Source organism: Mixophyes fleayi, chromosome 6, assembly GCF_038048845.1.
Source record: "Mixophyes fleayi isolate aMixFle1 chromosome 6, aMixFle1.hap1, whole genome shotgun sequence".
Lineage (NCBI taxonomy): Eukaryota > Metazoa > Chordata > Amphibia > Anura > Limnodynastidae > Mixophyes > Mixophyes fleayi.
This window is the reverse complement of record NC_134407.1, coordinates 3,972,859-3,991,233: the sequence shown is the minus strand read 5'-3', so window position 1 is coordinate 3,991,233 and position 18,375 is coordinate 3,972,859. Positions and strand designations below refer to the sequence as shown.

Here is an 18,375-nt window from a genome sequence, read left to right as displayed (position 1 = left end):
GGTCTGTGCAGTGTCAGATCCCACCTACAGATCCTGACAGATCCCGGATGTGATCTGTCCTCTCAGCCCAAGAGATGAAGAGCGAGATCCAAGTTGGAACATGATCCTGCTGTTCTCCAGCGAAGGGTGAGGATCACACCTTGTACAGCGAGTTAGTCTCTGACTAACAGGAAATCACTTGGAATGCTGTAACATATACATAGATGTATTGGTTTATCCATACCCCCCACAACTGAGATCCCAGAAATTGAGGAAGGGGGCGTGGCCGGTGTCACAATAGGGACACGGCCTGGCCCCGGGGGGGCTTGATTAGTGGTGTGAAGCCCTAGGCTTTCCATTACCAACCTCCCCTCCAAACGCATCTACAATGCCCAGTGCACCAGGAGTAGGTGGGCACAGCCCCCGCTCAGCAGTTACTGAGCAGCAGTGAATAGAAGATACCTCCATACTACCCAATGTAAGACATGTCCACGGGCCGAACACGGGGACAGAGCCCTAAAACAGGGACTGTCCTTGGAGGTTTATCTTGTGGGGTAAGGGATAGGGGATTATTTTCTTCCATCTTTTAATAATATATATAATTTTATTTGTTTTGCCCTTGAAGGCTCCTTTTATTGACACCAGACTGCGTGTAGTCTCTGCTACAATAGACTATTAAATTCACATGATAAATGTTAAAACAAAAATGCTGCCATTCGCTTATTGTAATTCCCTTCCCACGCTGATCTTGGAAAGATTCATGTAATTCCAAGCATGCTTTTAATTTCACAGTATTAAGTAGACAGTTCCCTCCCTTTTTCTTGCATTATTATCAGAGTAATGTTCAGAAAAACACAATATTTTCCCCTGAAACCCGACATTAATAGATTTCATCTCAAATATTTTGAAAAACTCTGACTGGAGCATTGTGGTAAATATCCATCACATTCGGGGCCACGTCGTCAGCCTCCAGGACCCCAGAGATCCCCTCCTTCCTCCCCTCTATGTGTCACCCCCTCCTCCTTCCACCCCAAACCCCTCCCTTTAGATTGTAAGCTCTCAGGAGGCAGCCTAAGATCAGCAGTGACAATGAATAGGAACAAGTCTGCCCGATGATATAAATGAATGGCTAATGCACACGGATGGAAATCAAAAAGGTAAAACAATATATTTAGTAATAGTTACATAGTTTAGGTTGAAAGAAGACATCAAGTTGAATCTGTCACCCTCAAACACCGCAGTTGGACCCCTATAAAGCATAGTCTTATGTCCGCTAACACTAACCCTACACCGACAATCAGACAATTCCCTGGATGAACCTAATATATGACAGCAGCCATGTATGTTATGTTTATTGTGTAAGGAAAATGTCACACTGTCACCAATACCAGTTTTTTGTGGGAGAACGTTCCAGTTTCACAGCTCTGACAGTAAAGAATCCTCACTATAGCTGGAGATTAAAACTCTATTCTTCCAGGTCGAAAGGGGTTGTTATTGAGGGGTCATCAACTGAACAGGTTGTCATAGAGAACTAAGATATTTATATAATTCTGAAAAAGTCCCTCCCAGCTGTCCCTGTTTGGACTGGACAGTCCCAGTTTGCAGACAGAGAAAGGGCAAGGCCTTGTGAAAATGTGGGCATGGATTGGGTGGGTCTGGGCATGGATTGGGTGGGTCTGGGCATGGTTTGGGTGGGTCTGGGCATGGATTGGGTGGGTCTGGGCATGGTTTGCACAAGTTCGTGGAACTTCCTGATATTTGTCCCAGCACACTCTTAATTCCAGCACAAACCTTTTGAGATTTGGAGCCCAAAACTGTATGGGATATTTAATGTGAGACCTCACCAGTGCCTTATAAAGGGGCAAAATTATACTTTACTACCTTAGGCATTTGGGTAATTAAATTAGTATTACATTATTATATTATATATTGTATTAGAACACTGCCCAGTAACATAGATTTTTGATTTCTGTCATTGGAGCTCAACCTCCTCAATTATTGTCACAATCAGAGAAAATACAAAGGAGAACGAGAAAGCAGCGCTCTGATAATGTCGTAGTTGTGAGCGCGGGACCCAGCTCTGTGGGTGTTTGAGCACCTGTTCATCCTATGACTTTTCTCCATCTGCCATGTACACCCCACTACCTGCTGGCTCAGTGAGCAAGAGACACCCTTGAAGATTATCAATGTGCCTCAGTGTTGCATTTTGTTCCTTCAGGACACTAAAGCTGGGTACACACTTATGTAATATTACTTCAGATGCAATTTCTGTAACAATTTCACCAACGACTGAAAGTCCCGAGGATCATACTGATCCATGTGTACACACCTACATGACTTACCTTCAGATCTGTGATCTTCATCTCTTATAACCATGTGCTGATAAGATGGTGACTCTGTACAGTGTACAGATATCTGCCTACACTGCTGGTGGTGAGTGCCTACACACTGCCATATTTACCTACATTGTTTCATCGGTGATTGTGGTTTTTAGGAATTTTATAAAACCAAATCAAATGATACAAAGTGCTTGTATGATAAAACATGGAGTGATTGGCACAATAATTGGAGTAGTGTGTACCCAGCTTAACGCAAGCTTCAAGAAGGGAAATACGCTCACATCTGCCCCAGAGGTTGCAATATGCCCCAATAATGGGTATATATTACACATCGTACACCGACTGAGATCTTCCACCATGTGGCCAACCATTATCCACGTTACAAGTAAACTCTTATTTAATAACAATGGTACTTACAGTAAGTATAACCTGTTAACCTCCTGCCAAGTTATCACCCGTCGGACTAACTTCTTTCCTATCCACAACTGAGCTACGAGGTTTGTACATCAATCTATAGCTGGACAATCTCTTCCAACAACTTTCATCTAGAACCCAAATTACGCCAGTGAATCAGTGTTATTATCTCTGGTTCATTTCTTCACTAATAATCTGCAATTAATGACTTTATGGTTACAAAGTACAGTATATAATTGTTAAGCACGTAATGAGTGAGACATTAGGAACCAAATATTACAAATATATGAATAGTGATCAGTACAGAAATATCATTTACCCGTCTGCTATATATAGATTGTAGTCACTGACTAACGGACTGTTCTAGTGGACTCCTACATACAGAAACGCAGCAAATAGTTAAAGGAACAGGAAATGCCCCCTCTTTTGGCTGGAGGGCATTCCAAACTGTACATTCTTTTATTAGTTCCAGGACGCGTGTTTTCCCACGAATCCAGCTGCTCCTCCTCGTACTGGAGCCTGGAGAACGCGGTGACATTTGCACCCAGAGACCAAACTGCTGCTAATTTCAGGGATTGGAAGATGCTCGTCGCAGATAGACACAAAACCTAAACAAAACTTGATGAGTTATTGGATCGTTATCTGCTGAGATCTGCACAACAGTCAGGTTTTAATTACAGTCCTTAGAACAGAGTCTGATAAACGCTGATTGCTGTGATATCTGACATTGTTTGTGGTGGATACAAAACATATACAACTAGTGGGTATATTCAAGGAGATATGATTCCACCCCTGTGTAACGCTGTAATATAGTGTTATATTTTATATCATCCAGCTGGGACTACTTGCTGGTCCCTCCGCTGTATACCAGACAGCGATTCCTACAGATTTCATGTCAGAATACTATTTATCGTTAAGCAGGAATCACTAGGACACTTCCCTGTGTATATAGCGACAACATACTCCACAGCACTACAATTGGGAACAGAGTAACAAAACCAAGACTGGGTATTAATAAACATACAAAGAGGTGAGACGGCCCTACCCGAAAGCTTACAATCTATAGGACTATAGCTAGAGCCAGGTAAGTAAATACACCGTCTGCATGCTCAGACCTTTCTATTCAATAGCAGTGCTAAAACAGGGCAAAAAGCACAAATGATACAGCATGGTATGTCATTTATTTGTGCTGTGACATCATTGGCCATGTGTGTATCAAATAGGAGACTGAAAGCCAAACTTAGAGCCAAGCTTCTGTGCTGCCCCAGAGTAATGCAACATAGAGAGGCACCACCATCCTACACAGATATTCACACACAGAAAAGGAATGCGGCAGGTAGAATGCTGGGTAGATTTAGGATAAACTCTTCAGGTATATTATCCAGCTAATAGACAGACCTCCATAAATATATACAGGACACCAGAAATTCACAGCAATCTCCTACAGCCACAGATGTTTGTAAAATAATAACTTACAATTTTCGGGGGCGGGAGATCCGGCAGGCTCTTCTGTGGCGGTGCGGAGTGCAGCGCCGTTGTCCCATTGGTCAGGACATCTTTGGACGGATGTTCCGAAATTTCAGCTACAGGGAAAGAGTTTCAGAAATATTCAGATCAGATTTTGGGGAGTTTTGGTTATGTATATTAGTGATGATGATATTCTGAGTCAGAGGTTTTAATGTCCACTTATTATAAATCGTACTTACCTGGCGCAGATTTTCCTGACGTTTCCTTGTCAGAAGCCACTACCTTGTTCATGTAGATATATTCTTCATCACAACCTGAAACATGGACAACAAGACATTGTTATCATCTGAGATAATATAGCATTATACCCCATCCTGAACCTGATGGGATTCACCAATGTGTTCGTCAGTCACAGACATTATGGCAGAGCCGTAACTTAGAATTCTAGCACCTGGGGCGAGAAAGACAAATGCTGATCCCCTAGCCCTCAATTTTAACCAAATGAACCTAAAATATTCCTAAACTGCGCCCCCCCTTCAGCGTTGCGCCCTGGGCGGTTGCCCCTATCGCACAGCCCTAGTTACGGCCCTGCATTATGGGGTCACCTACAGTATCTGAAAAAGGAGCAGTTTGATTAGATAGAAGGGGCAGTATTGAATGTGTCCCCCCCCTTTATTTTCATGTATATTAATTTAGAAGATAATTTAGTCTTAAAACATCCCCTGTAGATTGTATTGTAAATGACTAAATAAGTGCTGAGATGGTTCAAAAAGCTCAACACACAAAGCAAAGCACACTAAGCATTCTCAGCGATGTCTCTGGTTATGCCCCTGATTGCGGGGCCCATGAAGTGCTATACAAAGTGTTAGCAGCAGTATTTCTGGACATTTTTCAGGCCTGTTGTTAAATAAGATGTTTTTAGAAAACAGGAAATGTTAAGAGCTGCTTCTTACACTGCAGCAACTCATGTGAGTTACATCTGAGTTTTACAAGTTTTGGTCTTTTGTCAAAACATCAGCCAAAGGCGCAACTACCATAGGAGTAATAAGTCATATAGGTGGGGGCATCTTCCAGCAATGGGCTTTATTCGAGAACCCTATTCTCACTATTTACAAGCTTGATACACCCTCGGTTGTCTTCATAGATCACTGTTGGTTCAGTATTTTTCTGATTTCCACACTAATGATTCCACACTGATTTATCAAACTTTCTAAAAAGGAAACGTCTTAGTGTTTCTCTTAGAAACCAAGCAGATTCTAGCTATCATTTGTCTAGTACATTGTAGATAAATTATTATTATTACCATTCATTTATATAGCGCCACTAATTCCGCAGCGCTGTACAGAGAACTCACATCAGTCCCTGCCCCATTGGGGCATACAGTATAAATTCCCTAACACACACACACACACACACACAGACAGAGACAGACAGAGAGACAGACTAGGGTCAATTTGTTAGTAGCCAATTAACCTGCCAGTATGTTTTTGGAGTGTGGGAGGAAACCGGAGCACCCGGAGGAAACCCACGCAAACACGGGGAGAACATACAAACTCCACACAGATAAGTCAATGGTTGGGAATTGAACTCATGACCCCAGTGCTGTGAGGCAGGAGTGCTAACCACTGAGCCACCGTGCTGCCCAATGATAGCTAATGATAGCTATAATCTGATTGGTTGCTATGAGAATCACTTACACTTTTCCTCTTTGAAAGGTTTGATAAATATTCCCCTCAAGCCCCCATGTTCCTCTTTCTGAGCCGGATTCCCAGGCAGTATGTCAGATCTGCTAGGTCAATACTTTTGAAGTATTTGTACATAACTTTTTCTTCTATGTGAGCTTTGATCAGATCATCTACATAGAGAAACAGGTACATGCATTATATATCTTTACACTTGGATCATCTTGGCTTTGTGTTCTTTGAGTGACACAGAGTCATTGTTAAGCACTGTGCTTCTGCTAATTGTTACATTGTTGGTGCCTTGAAGCAGAATTTTGTATTCTGTTTGGCTCTCGCTGTAGCCAACCAGACGTCCTTCCCTTTCATGAGCTTCTTCCTACTATGTACAATTTTCTTTTGTACCATGTACATATGCCTTGCTTCCAAATATTATAATATGCTGCAGCTCTTTCTGTTCCACTGTTTGTGTGGAGTTTTGTCTGCAATTAAAAACGATTTCTCTCTGCCATGATTGTTTCCCTCAATATGTGGCTGGCACATCTGCATAAGAGGACACTTCATCTGTTTTCTAAGAGAGTATATGTTTCTGTCTCCCATACCAAGCTGTTTGGGGTTGTCTGGTACTGTGGTCTGGAACATGTTTATGTTATTTTCTAGATGTCTTCAGTGTGACCCCGGATCTGCACATAACATAATCACATCCTACCAAACCTGTTCTCTCACTTGAACAAGATACTCTTCGAGTTTCTCTGGTATTTCCTTGCTGGGAAGCAGGTCGTCCAGGGTATATCTTGACTGATCATCGATGTACAAATACTTCTTCATTCCTTCGGTCTCAATGCTCATTGGTTCCCACACATCCCTGTGTCACAGGTCCACGGGCTGCTGGTTGGTAACTGCTGATGTTTGGAAACCTGGATACAGTTAGAGAGCTGCTCTTTAGCTGGCGTCCTTATTTGGGGGGGGGGGTCTATGCCCTAGATCTAGGTGCCAGAGCCACATTTGGATGCAGCTATTATCTCAGTTCTGCCAGGTGGTGTTGACCTTTTCAGTTGGTATATTTTCCTACTTGCAACAGTGTGACTCCCTGTTATGAGGATACCGCTGCCGCCCTTGGCTGTCACAGCACTGACTGTCCACTAACTTCAGTAACTTCCATCTTGGTCAAGGTGAAGGTTTTATCCTTAGTCATATAAATCGCGGCTCTGTCCGAATTCATACACTGATGACCCATCTGTACCACCGGCAGCCTGAAGTGTCCTCACTTTCATTCTTCTGTTGATCACTTTCTTTGTCAGCGGATTCATTTGTTTCCTTTCCAAACCCGTGAGATGATCTTTATATAACCAGATTTTATTGCATACAATAAGTTCATATTGATGACTGAAGCTCTTACCCTGTTGTGTCTGTAATGCTGATTCTGCTCTGGGCACATTGTGCTTCCCCTGTTATTCCCCCACAACTAGCTGTGACATGTCCTGACGTGAGCTTGTCAGCCTGGCCGAGCTTCTAGGGAGGTAACGGTGTGTCAGGGACCGCTGAGTAATAACGCTGTGTCAGGGACCGCTGAGTAATAACGCTGCGTCAGGGACCGCTGAGTAACAACGCTGCGTCAGGGACCGCTGAGTAATAACGCTGCGTCAGGGACCGCTGAGTAATAACGCTGCGTCAGGGACCGCTGAGTAATAACGCTGTGTCAGGGACCGCGCAGTAATAACGCTGCGTCAGGGACCGCTGAGTAATAACGCTGCGTCAGGGACCGCTGAGTAATAACGCTGCGTCAGGGACCGCTGAGTAATAACGCTGTGTCAGGGACCGCTGAGTAACAACCCTGCGTCAGGTACCGCTGAGTAACAACGCTGCGCCAGGGACCGCTGAGTAATAACGCTGCGTCAGGGACCGCTGAGTAATAACGCTGCGTCAGGGACCGCTGAGTAATAACGCTGTGTCAGGGACCGCTGAGTAACAACCCTGCGTCAGGTACCGCTGAGTAACAACGCTGCGCCAGGGACCACTGAGTAATAACGCTGTGTCAGGGACCGCTGAGTAATAACGCTGCATCAGGGACCGCTGAGTAATAACGCTGTGTCAGGGACCGCGCAGTAATAACGCTGTGTCAGGGACCGCTGAGTAATAACGCTGCGTCAGGGACCGCTGAGTAATAACGCTGCGTCAGGGACCGCTGAGTAATAACGCTGCGTCAGGGACCGCTGAGTAATAACGCTGCGTCAGGGACCGCTGAGTAATAACGCTGCGTCAGGGACCGCTGAGTAATAACGCTGTGTCAGGGACCGCGCAGTAATAACGCTGTGTCAGGGACCGCTGAGTAATAACGCTGCGTCAGGGACCGCTGAGTAATAACGCTGCGTCAGGGACCGCTGAGTAATAACGCTGTGTCAGGGACCGCGCAGTAATAACGCTGTGTCAGGGACCGCTGAGTAATAACGCTGCGTCAGGGACCGCTAAGTAATAACGCTGCGTCAGGGACCGCTGAGTAATAACGCTGCTTCAGGGACCGCTGAGTAATAACGCTGTGTCAGGGACCGCTGAGTAATAACGCTGCGTCAGGGACCGCGCAGTAATAACGCTGTGTCAGCGACCGCTGAGTAACAACGCTGCGTCAGGGACCGCGCAGTAATAACGCTGTGTCAGGGACCGCTTAGTAATAACGCTGCGTCAGGGACCGCTGAGTAATAACGCTGCGTCAGGGACCGCTGAGTAATAACGCTGTGTCAGGGACCGCGCAGTAATAACGATGTGTCAGGGACCGCTGAGTAATAACGCTGCGTCAGGGACCGCTGAGTAATAACGCTGCGTCAGGGACCGCTGAGTAATAACGCTGTGTCAGGGACCGCTTAGTAATAACGCTGCGTCAGGGACCGCTGAGTAATAACGCTGCGTCAGGGACCGCTGAGTAATAACGCTGCGTCAGGGACCGCTGAGTAATAACGCTGCGTCAGGGACCGCTGAGTAATAACGCTGTGTCAGGGACCGCGCAGTAATAACGCTGTGTCAGGGACCGCTGAGTAATAACGCTGCGTCAGGGACCGCTGAGTAATAACGCTGCGTCAGGGACCGCTGAGTAATAACGCTGTGTCAGGGACCGCGCAGTAATAACGCTGTGTCAGGGACCGCTGAGTAATAACGCTGCGTCAGGGACCGCTAAGTAATAACGCTGCGTCAGGGACCGCTGAGTAATAACGCTGCTTCAGGGACCGCTGAGTAATAACGCTGTGTCAGGGACCGCTGAGTAATAACGCTGCGTCAGGGACCGCGCAGTAATAACGCTGTGTCAGCGACCGCTGAGTAACAACGCTGCGTCAGGGACCGCGCAGTAATAACGCTGCGTCAGGGACCGCTGAGTAATAACGCTGCGTCAGGGACCGCTGAGTAATAACGCTGTGTCAGGGACCGCGCAGTAATAACGCTGTGTCAGGGACCGCTGAGTAATAACGCTGCGTCAGGGACCGCTGAGTAATAACGCTGCGTCAGGGACCGCTGAGTAATAACGCTGTGTCAGGGACCGCTTAGTAATAACGCTGCGTCAGGGACCGCTGAGTAATAACGCTGCGTCAGGGACTGCTGAGTAATAACGCTGTGTCAGGGAACGCGCAGTAATAACGATGTGTCAGGGACCGCTGAGTAATAACGCTGCGTCAGGGACCGCTGAGTAATAACGCTGCGTCAGGGACCGCTGAGTAATAACGCTGTGTCAGGGACCGCTTAGTAATAACGCTGCGTCAGGGACCGCTGAGTAATAACGCTGCGTCAGGGACCGCTGAGTAATAACGCTGTGTCAGGGACCGCGCAGTAATAACGATGTGTCAGGGACCGCTGAGTAATAACGCTGCGTCAGGGACCGCTGAGTAATAACGCTGCGTCAGGGACCGCTGAGTAATAACGCTGTGTCAGGGACCGCTTAGTAATAACGCTGCGTCAGGGACCGCTGAGTAATAACGCTGCGTCAGGGACCGCTGAGTAATAACGCTGTGTCAGGGACCGCGCAGTAATAACGATGTGTCAGGGACCGCTGAGTAATAACGCTGCGTCAGGGACCGCTGAGTAATAACGCTGTGTCAGGGACCGCTTAGTAATAACGCTGCGTCAGGTACCGCTGAGTAATAACGCTGTGTCAGGGACCGCGCAGTAATAACGCTGTGTCTGGGACCGGTGTAGACCTAAGTGTTTGTGTATATTTCCATGTATCTTTGGGCTGTCAGATCGGCCACTGTGAGCTTTACTGAGTAACCATTATAGCCATATTTCTTCAGCCTCTGACCTGTGTCCTGGATGGATACGTAGAGATCTTCCAATCATTTTTATCAGTTAGATATTTGGTCAAATTTGGCCGCGGGATGAATGAGATTTTTTGCGCCAATCACTGCTCAGCCAAATTCATGTTTCCAGGTTTGAGTTCAGAGTTCAAGTAAAAAACAAAGATGATAAAATAAACTACAAAAATATCTTAGTATATATGTATGTATGTATGTATGTATGTATGTATGTATGTACTGTATGTATGTATGTATGTACTGTATGTATGTATGTATGTATGTATGTATGTATGTACTGTATGTATGTATGTATGTATGTATGTATGTATGTATGTACTGTATGTATGTATGTATGTATGTATGTACTGTATGTATGTATGTATGTATGTATGTATGTATGTATGTATCTATGTATGTATGTATGTATGTATGTATCTATGTATGTATGTATGTATGTATGTATCTATGTATGTATGTATGTATCTATGTATGTATGTATGTATGTATGTATGTACTGTATGTATGTATGTATGTATGTACTGTATGTATGTATGTATGTATGTATGTATGTATGTACTGTATGTATGTATGTACTGTATGTATGTATGTATGTATGTATGTATGTATGTATCTATGTATGTATGTATGTATGTATGTACTGTATGTATGTATGTATGTATGTATGTATGTATGTACGTATGTATGTATGTATGTACTGTATGTATGTACTGTATGTATGTACTGTATGTATGTACTGTATGTATGTATGTATCTATGTATGTATGTATGTATGTACTGTATGTATGTATGTATGTACTGTATGTATGTATGTATGTATGTATGTATGTATGTACTGTATGTACTGTATGTATGTATGTACTGTATGTATGTACTGTATGTATGTACTGTATGTATGTACTGTATGTATGTATGTACTGTATGTATGTATGTATCTATGTATGTATGTATGTATGTACTGTATGTATGTATGTATGTATGTACTGTATGTATGTACTGTATGTATGTATGTATGTATGTACTGTATGTATGTATGTATGTACTGTATGTATGTACTGTATGTATGTATGTACTGTATGTATGTATGTATGTATGTACTGTATGTATGTACTGTATGTATGTATGTATGTATGTACTGTATGTATGTATGTATGTATGTATGTATGTACTGTATGTATGTATGTATGTACTGTATGTATGTATGTATGTATGTATGTACTGTATGTATGTATGTACTGTATGTATGTATGTATGTATGTATGTACTGTATGTATGTATGTATGTATGTATGTATGTATGTACTGTATGTATGTATGTATGTATGTATGTATGTACTGTATGTATGTATGTATGTATGTATGTATGTATGTACTGTATGTATGTATGTATGTATGTATGTATGTACTGTATGTATGTATGTATGTATGTATGTATGTATGTACTGTATGTATGTATGTATGTATGTATGTACTGTATGTATGTATGTACTGTATGTATGTATGTATGTATGTATGTATGTACTGTATGTATGTATGTATGTATGTACTGTATGTATGTATGTATGTATGTACTGTATGTATGTATGTATGTATGTATGTACAGTATGTATGTATGTATGTATGTATGTATGTACAGTATGTATGTATGTATGTATGTATGTACAGTATGTATGTATGTATGTATGTATGTACAGTATGTATGTATGTATGTATGTATGTACTGTATGTATGTATGTATGTACAGTATGTATGTATGTATGTATGTATGTACAGTATGTATGTATGTATGTATGTACTGTATGTATATATGTATGTATGTATGTATGTACAGTATGTATGTACTGTATGTATGTATGTATGTATGTATGTACAGTATGTATGTATGTATGTATGTACTGTATGTATGTATGTATGTATGTACAGTATGTATGTATGTATGTATGTATGTATGTATTGTATGTATGTATGTATGTATGTATGTATGTACTGTATGTATGTACTGTATGTATGTATGTATTGTATGTATGTATGTACTGTATGTATGTATGTATGTATGTATGTATTGTATGTATGTATGTACTGTATGTATGTATGTATGTATGTATGTACTGTATGTATGTATGTATGTATGTACTGTATGTATGTATGTATGTATGTACTGTATGTATGTATGTATGTATGTATATGCTGTATGTATGTATGTATGTATGTATATATGTATGTATGTACTGTATGTATGTATGTATGTACTGTATGTATGTATGTATGTATGTACTGTATGTATGTATGTATGTATGTATGTACTGTATGTATGTATGTATGTATGTATGTACTGTATGTATGTATGTATGTATGTACTGTATGTATGTATGTATGTACTGTATGTACGTACGTACGTACGTACGTACGTACGTACGTACGTACGTACGTACGTACGTATGTACTATATGTATGTATGTATGTATGTACTGTATGTATGTATGTACTGTATGTATGTATGTATGTACTGTATGTATGTATGTATGTATGTATGTACTGTATGTATGTATGTATGTATGTATGTATGTACTGTATGTATGTACCGTACGTATGTACTATATGTATGTATGTATGTACTGTATGTATGTACTCATGTACTGTATGTATGTATGTATGTATGTACTGTATGTATGTATGTATGTATGTACTGTATGTATGTATGTACTGTATGTATATATTGTATGTATGTATGTATGCATGTACTGTATGTATGTATGTATGTATGTACTGTATGTATGTACTGTATGTATGTACTTTATGTATGTACTTTATGTATGTACTGTATGTATGTAAGCATGTATGTATATACGTACATATATGTACTGTATGTATGTAAGTATGTATGTATGTATGTACTGCATGTAAGTATGTATGTATGTATGTATGTATGCATGTACTGTATGTATGTACTTTCTGTATGTACTTTATGTAAGCATGTATGTATATACGTACATATATGTACTGTATGTATGTATGTATGTACTGTATGTATGTATATATGTATGTATGTATATAAGAATGTATGTATGTACTTTATGTATGTACTGTATGTATGTAAGCATGTATGTATGTATGTATATATGTACTGCATGTATGTAAGTATGTATGTATGTATGTAAGTATGTATATATATATATATATGTATGTACTGTATGTAAGTATGTATCTACTGTATGTACGTATGGTATGTATGTATGTACTGTATGTATGTACTGTATGCATGTATGACCTGCATGTATGTAAGAATGTATGTATGTATGTACTGTATGTATGTATGTATATATATATGTTCTGTATGTAAGCATGTATGTATGTATGTACTGTATGTATGTAAGCATGTATGTATGTATGTATATATGTATGTATATGTACTGTATGTATGTATGTAAGTATGTACTGTATGCATATAAGTATGTACTGTATGTATGTAAGTATGTACTGTACGTACGTACGTACGTACGTACGTACTGTATGGTGCATGTATGTATGTATGTACTCTATGTATGTATGTATGCATGTATGTATGTATAGACATTTAACCTCCAAAAAGCTGTAAAGGTTTGAATCAACTGGAACATGTTCATCTGGCCTGAATTTAGATCAAATATTTTAGAAAATCTAAAGTTTCAAAATTTATTTTTCATATTTTATGTGTATCCTATAAGCATTGTGGCCCTCAATTATTATAAAAGAAAATGGAGCCATATACCGTATGTATAATAGTGAGTTTACCGTGTAAGCAATGCCTTGTACATGTATCACATATAATGGTTATAATATATCACTTATAATGGTTATAATAGTCAGTTCAGAGGTCAGCTCTCCTGGACTCCAGGAAGAGCAGGGATCCTCCCAGACTGCAGTGGAGGCGGGGCTTAATTATGCCATTTTTCATCATCAAGCATTTCATATATGGGGTGGGGCCACAGTGACCACACCCCCTCATACCCCTGTCACATGACCTCCCTCCAGGATCTCTCTGGGGTAAGGTTGGTAAGTGTCTCTAGGACGGGGCTCTGGTACTTACTGCTTGTGGTCTTCACATACATCTGGAGGATTTCGGACAGGAGACTTTTCTTCAGAATGGCCGAGCTGCTGAGGTTTTCTTTATCCAGCGCGCTGAGAAAATCTTCCAGCTCAGTGAGCAGCCTCTCCAGGGCTGGGGAGACAGACATACAAATCAGAGAGCGTCACCCATCTGTGTAACGTCCCTTCCTAGATACAGCACAAACCTTATGTCTGCACTACCATCAATGAATGAATTATTAATAAGTGTCTTTGATCGGTCTGTGCACCCTCCAGCAACTTTTATCAACTGTCTTACTTTTTGTATATCTGTGCCTTCCATTTTGGTTTTTACATCAACCAGTCCCTGCTGTTTATATTTGTTGAACTTGGATATGACTCAGAACCGATCTGTGTTTACAGCTGCAGAGCTTTTCTGTGCCATGTCCAAAGGCAATGAAATGAAACAGCTCTGTCTGGATGATATACAGCCCTTTGTAGAACATCAAAAGACAAAGAAAAATATAAAAAAATAATTAAGTAAAGGTCACAGGAGGGCAAATACAAATTATATCGTTGAAGTCAGCTGAAAGTGGACTATACCATTAACATTATTCTGAGCTAATATCTACTTCCATACAGTTATATTTATATATATATATACACCCCCCCGTAATTATAACAATACAGTGTTCCTACATTCATTAATGGGCACTGGATGTGAGGTGCGATGTCAGCCCCTAGTATTGGTCTATGTTCTTTCTGTGCTTACTTCCCTGCCATAGACTATTAATAACATACGTTATATTAATATAACTACTAAGTTGAAACATTTTACTTTCAATGCTAAAACAAGTCCTCATCCGATCCATCTGAAGCTGGGTACACACCTGCGCAATTATCACACAAATTATATGATTCACGACCACCTGGTCAGATATGACATTAGTGTGTACGCTCCCACCATCATATTTTATCATTACAAAACACATCGCATCTGTTGATTTGGTTTTCTAAACTTCCTAAAGATCACGATCAACGATGGACGATGTCGGGTAAATATGGCAGTGTGTACACACTCACCACCAGCAGTGTAGGCAGATATCTGTACAGTGTACAGAGTCACCATCTTATCAGCAGATGGTTATAAGAGATGAAGATCACAGATCTGAATGTAAGTTGTGTAAGTGTGTACACATGGATCAGTATGGTCATCGGGACTTTCAGTCGTTGGTGAAATCGTTACAGAAATCGCATCTGGAGTAAGATTACATAGGTGTGTACCCAGCACTAGTGTTATTGTAATACGAGATACCAATAATTTGTGGCACAGCCGGATCACTTCTGGTGGTCTAGCATACTGGTGGGGGGAGGGGGGCGGAGAATATGATGGTGTAAGACTGAGTGGTTAGTGGGGGCAGATTATTATCATTATCCTCCTTGGTGATTGTTGGGTTGTTTGACTCTTTATTATAGGGGGTGGGAGTGCAGTGGCACTGGGGACCATAATAAAATGGGGAGGGGACAAGTTCAAATGATTATTTATTTGTAGGGGAGGGAGTGAAGTTTTATGATGATGTCTGGAGGCAGAAATCTGATATCTGTTCTTTCTGTGAGTGACGCTTTTCTGTGGATTGGATGAGGGCGCAGGGGGGTGAGTTATAGGGGGGTCATGAGTGTGTTCAGTGCCAGCTGTCTGGAGGACTATATATATATAGATAGTCAGATATTGGCCATAATGTGGCATGTATAGGGTAAGTCCATGAAATAGAGCACATGTGGGACAGGTACCACAGAAGGCCATGGGACAGCTTGGTCAGGGGGAGGAAAAACCAGAATCTGGCCTAGGGCCCTATGGGGTCTAAGTCTGGCTCTGACTTGTGTGGAAGAAACACTGGGTAGATAGTGGATAGTATATATATATATATATATATATATATATCCACTGGGGCAGGAAGTACCCCCCCATGGGGCGGGGACAGACATGACGTTCACGGGGGGGTTCTGGGGGTTCTTATGCAACAATAATAACGCTGTGTGTTAGGGAGAGGGCGTCTGCTGATAGGAACAGCTCATTTCATCACTACAAGGTTATCATGGACCAGAAACACACAGTATTAATCATAGGGTTAATAGACCAATGGCAGACCAGATGTGTGATAGTCTCCACCAGCGGTAAGATTCGCTGGTACTCAGCAGTTCTAAGATTCTCCTTGTAAAGGACGGATCTTGGCGCTTTATTACTTGAACAAAACATTTTTTAAGTGGTCACTGGTTTTTCAATTTTTTTATATATATATTTTTAATCTACTTCTAACTATTTGTCTATTTATTTGCCCACCGAGTGGAAATGATCCTGAGCTTTCAGTTCCACCGCGCACGTGTAGCCGGGTCAGACTGGCCCAGTGCTAAGTTAACCCTTTCCTGCAGGGACCAGTATCACACAGACCACTGGTATCGCTCAGCTGTCCTGGACGTATTTTAGTAATAAATTGCGGTAATAGGTGATTTTATTTTTACCACATTAATAAAAAACCTATCACCCACATATTAGTAAATAGACCCCTTCATGTGCAACAGCGGGTTATCCCTCTAGACTGTAAGCTCTCAGGACCCTCTGTCATATCTGCACTTTCGCTGTTAACCTTGTATGTACTTCTTCTGTTTAATGTAAGAGTTGCTTCATGTATGATTACTTTTATATATGGTCTGTTACAGCCACTCTCCGGATATGCAGAGTTTTGTGGGGTCTTCTAAATAAACGATGATGATGATGATGATGGGGGGAGGGAGGTGTTTTATAGGACAGTAAATGTCAGCAAACATCCAGCATTCCTGGTGCTATTCTGGTCCTGACCCCGGGGCGGCCGCTGTTTGCACTGTAATGGTCATTTCACACTAATAACTGAGAGCTGAGGATACTTTTCCTGAGCTTCCCCTAATACAGGAAGTTGTTCAGTTTACAAATGTCAGGACCAATATGTCAAACACTTCACTTCTTATCTCTGCCACAGTGAGTCAGGGACTCAGTTCTCACCTGCACTCAGAGAGGTGGGATTCACCGGGGATGACAGAGGCCCCAGACCCTCGGGGGGTGATGTGTAGTTGTCAGTGTTTGTCATATTGTGGGGAGATTGCGACAGAGATGAGGTCACCCCATGACTAACGTCCTCCGTCTGGTACTACAGAAACCTCAGGTGAGAACTATGATCAGGAGCTGCCGTCTACTGGGCCTCAGTGATAGATATTCATGTCTTATATGCTGAGATATCACCGTTCCTTCATTACTGACCGCCACTGGGGTGATGGTGATAAAGTCTCTATTATAAAATACATCTACACAGGAGCTGTATAGGCGGTATACAATTCTCTTTACATCTTCCTATTCCGTATGGTTTTGATTTGTTTTTGTTTTTTTTAATCATGTGTTTTTTATTGGAAGATTTTTATTGCACAAACAAAAATTGTATAAACCCCCAAAAAAACAAAAAAAATCCCTGACACATGTTTTGCTAACAAGCATTTGCTAATCGAATTATTTGTTTATTGAATTTATTCATTAGATGCTCTTTAAAAACCCATCTCTTTTTTAGAGGGGACCTTATCCTCGATATTCTCACTAATGCACCCTCACTAATGTTCCCAATCTCCACTCTGAGCCACACTCGCTCCTCTTAGTTCAGCTCTGCCCTCTTCCCCTTAGAATGTAAGCTCTCTAATGAGCAGGGTCCTCCATACCCTTTGTTTTCATATCTGCATTTATTTTGTCTACCTTGTATGTCCCTGTTTTATGTATGTCCTGTGTTCCCTACATGTACGGTGCTGCGGAGCACTGTGGCGCCTTACAGATCTACGATAATAATAATAATAATAATCAATTAATTGACATATTAATTATCCACGTTCACAAGGAAAGTTAGAGTGACAAGTTAGGTGAATGGTTAATTATAGGATATAAACAATCATTGATGACTGATATAATTGCAGTTGTTCCAGTACAGAGATATGACGTATAAAGAGCTGTGTCAGCAGATAAACTAACAGTGTATAAAGCAGAATTCCTGTATATAAACAGAGAAACTGGTGTAAGATAAACCCTGTGACATACAAATAAGTGAATCTGTTGGATTCGGAGGCAGGAGGTGGAGTCCCGAAGGTT

General features: G+C 41.6%; 1 protein-coding gene across 1 annotated transcript in view; it reads right to left on the bottom strand.

The window, feature by feature from the left end:
• AFAP1L2 (actin filament associated protein 1 like 2) overlaps positions 1-18,375 on the bottom strand; it is a 101,867-nt gene that overhangs the window by 41,159 nt on the left and 42,333 nt on the right. Inside the window, exons 2-4 of the mRNA XM_075215631.1 lie at positions 14,239-14,370; positions 4,439-4,513; positions 4,209-4,315 (exon numbers count right to left, since the gene is read on the bottom strand). Of these exons, the coding sequence (XP_075071732.1) occupies positions 4,209-4,315; positions 4,439-4,513; positions 14,239-14,370 (314 nt within the window). The remainder of the gene's footprint in view (positions 1-4,208; positions 4,316-4,438; positions 4,514-14,238; positions 14,371-18,375) is intronic.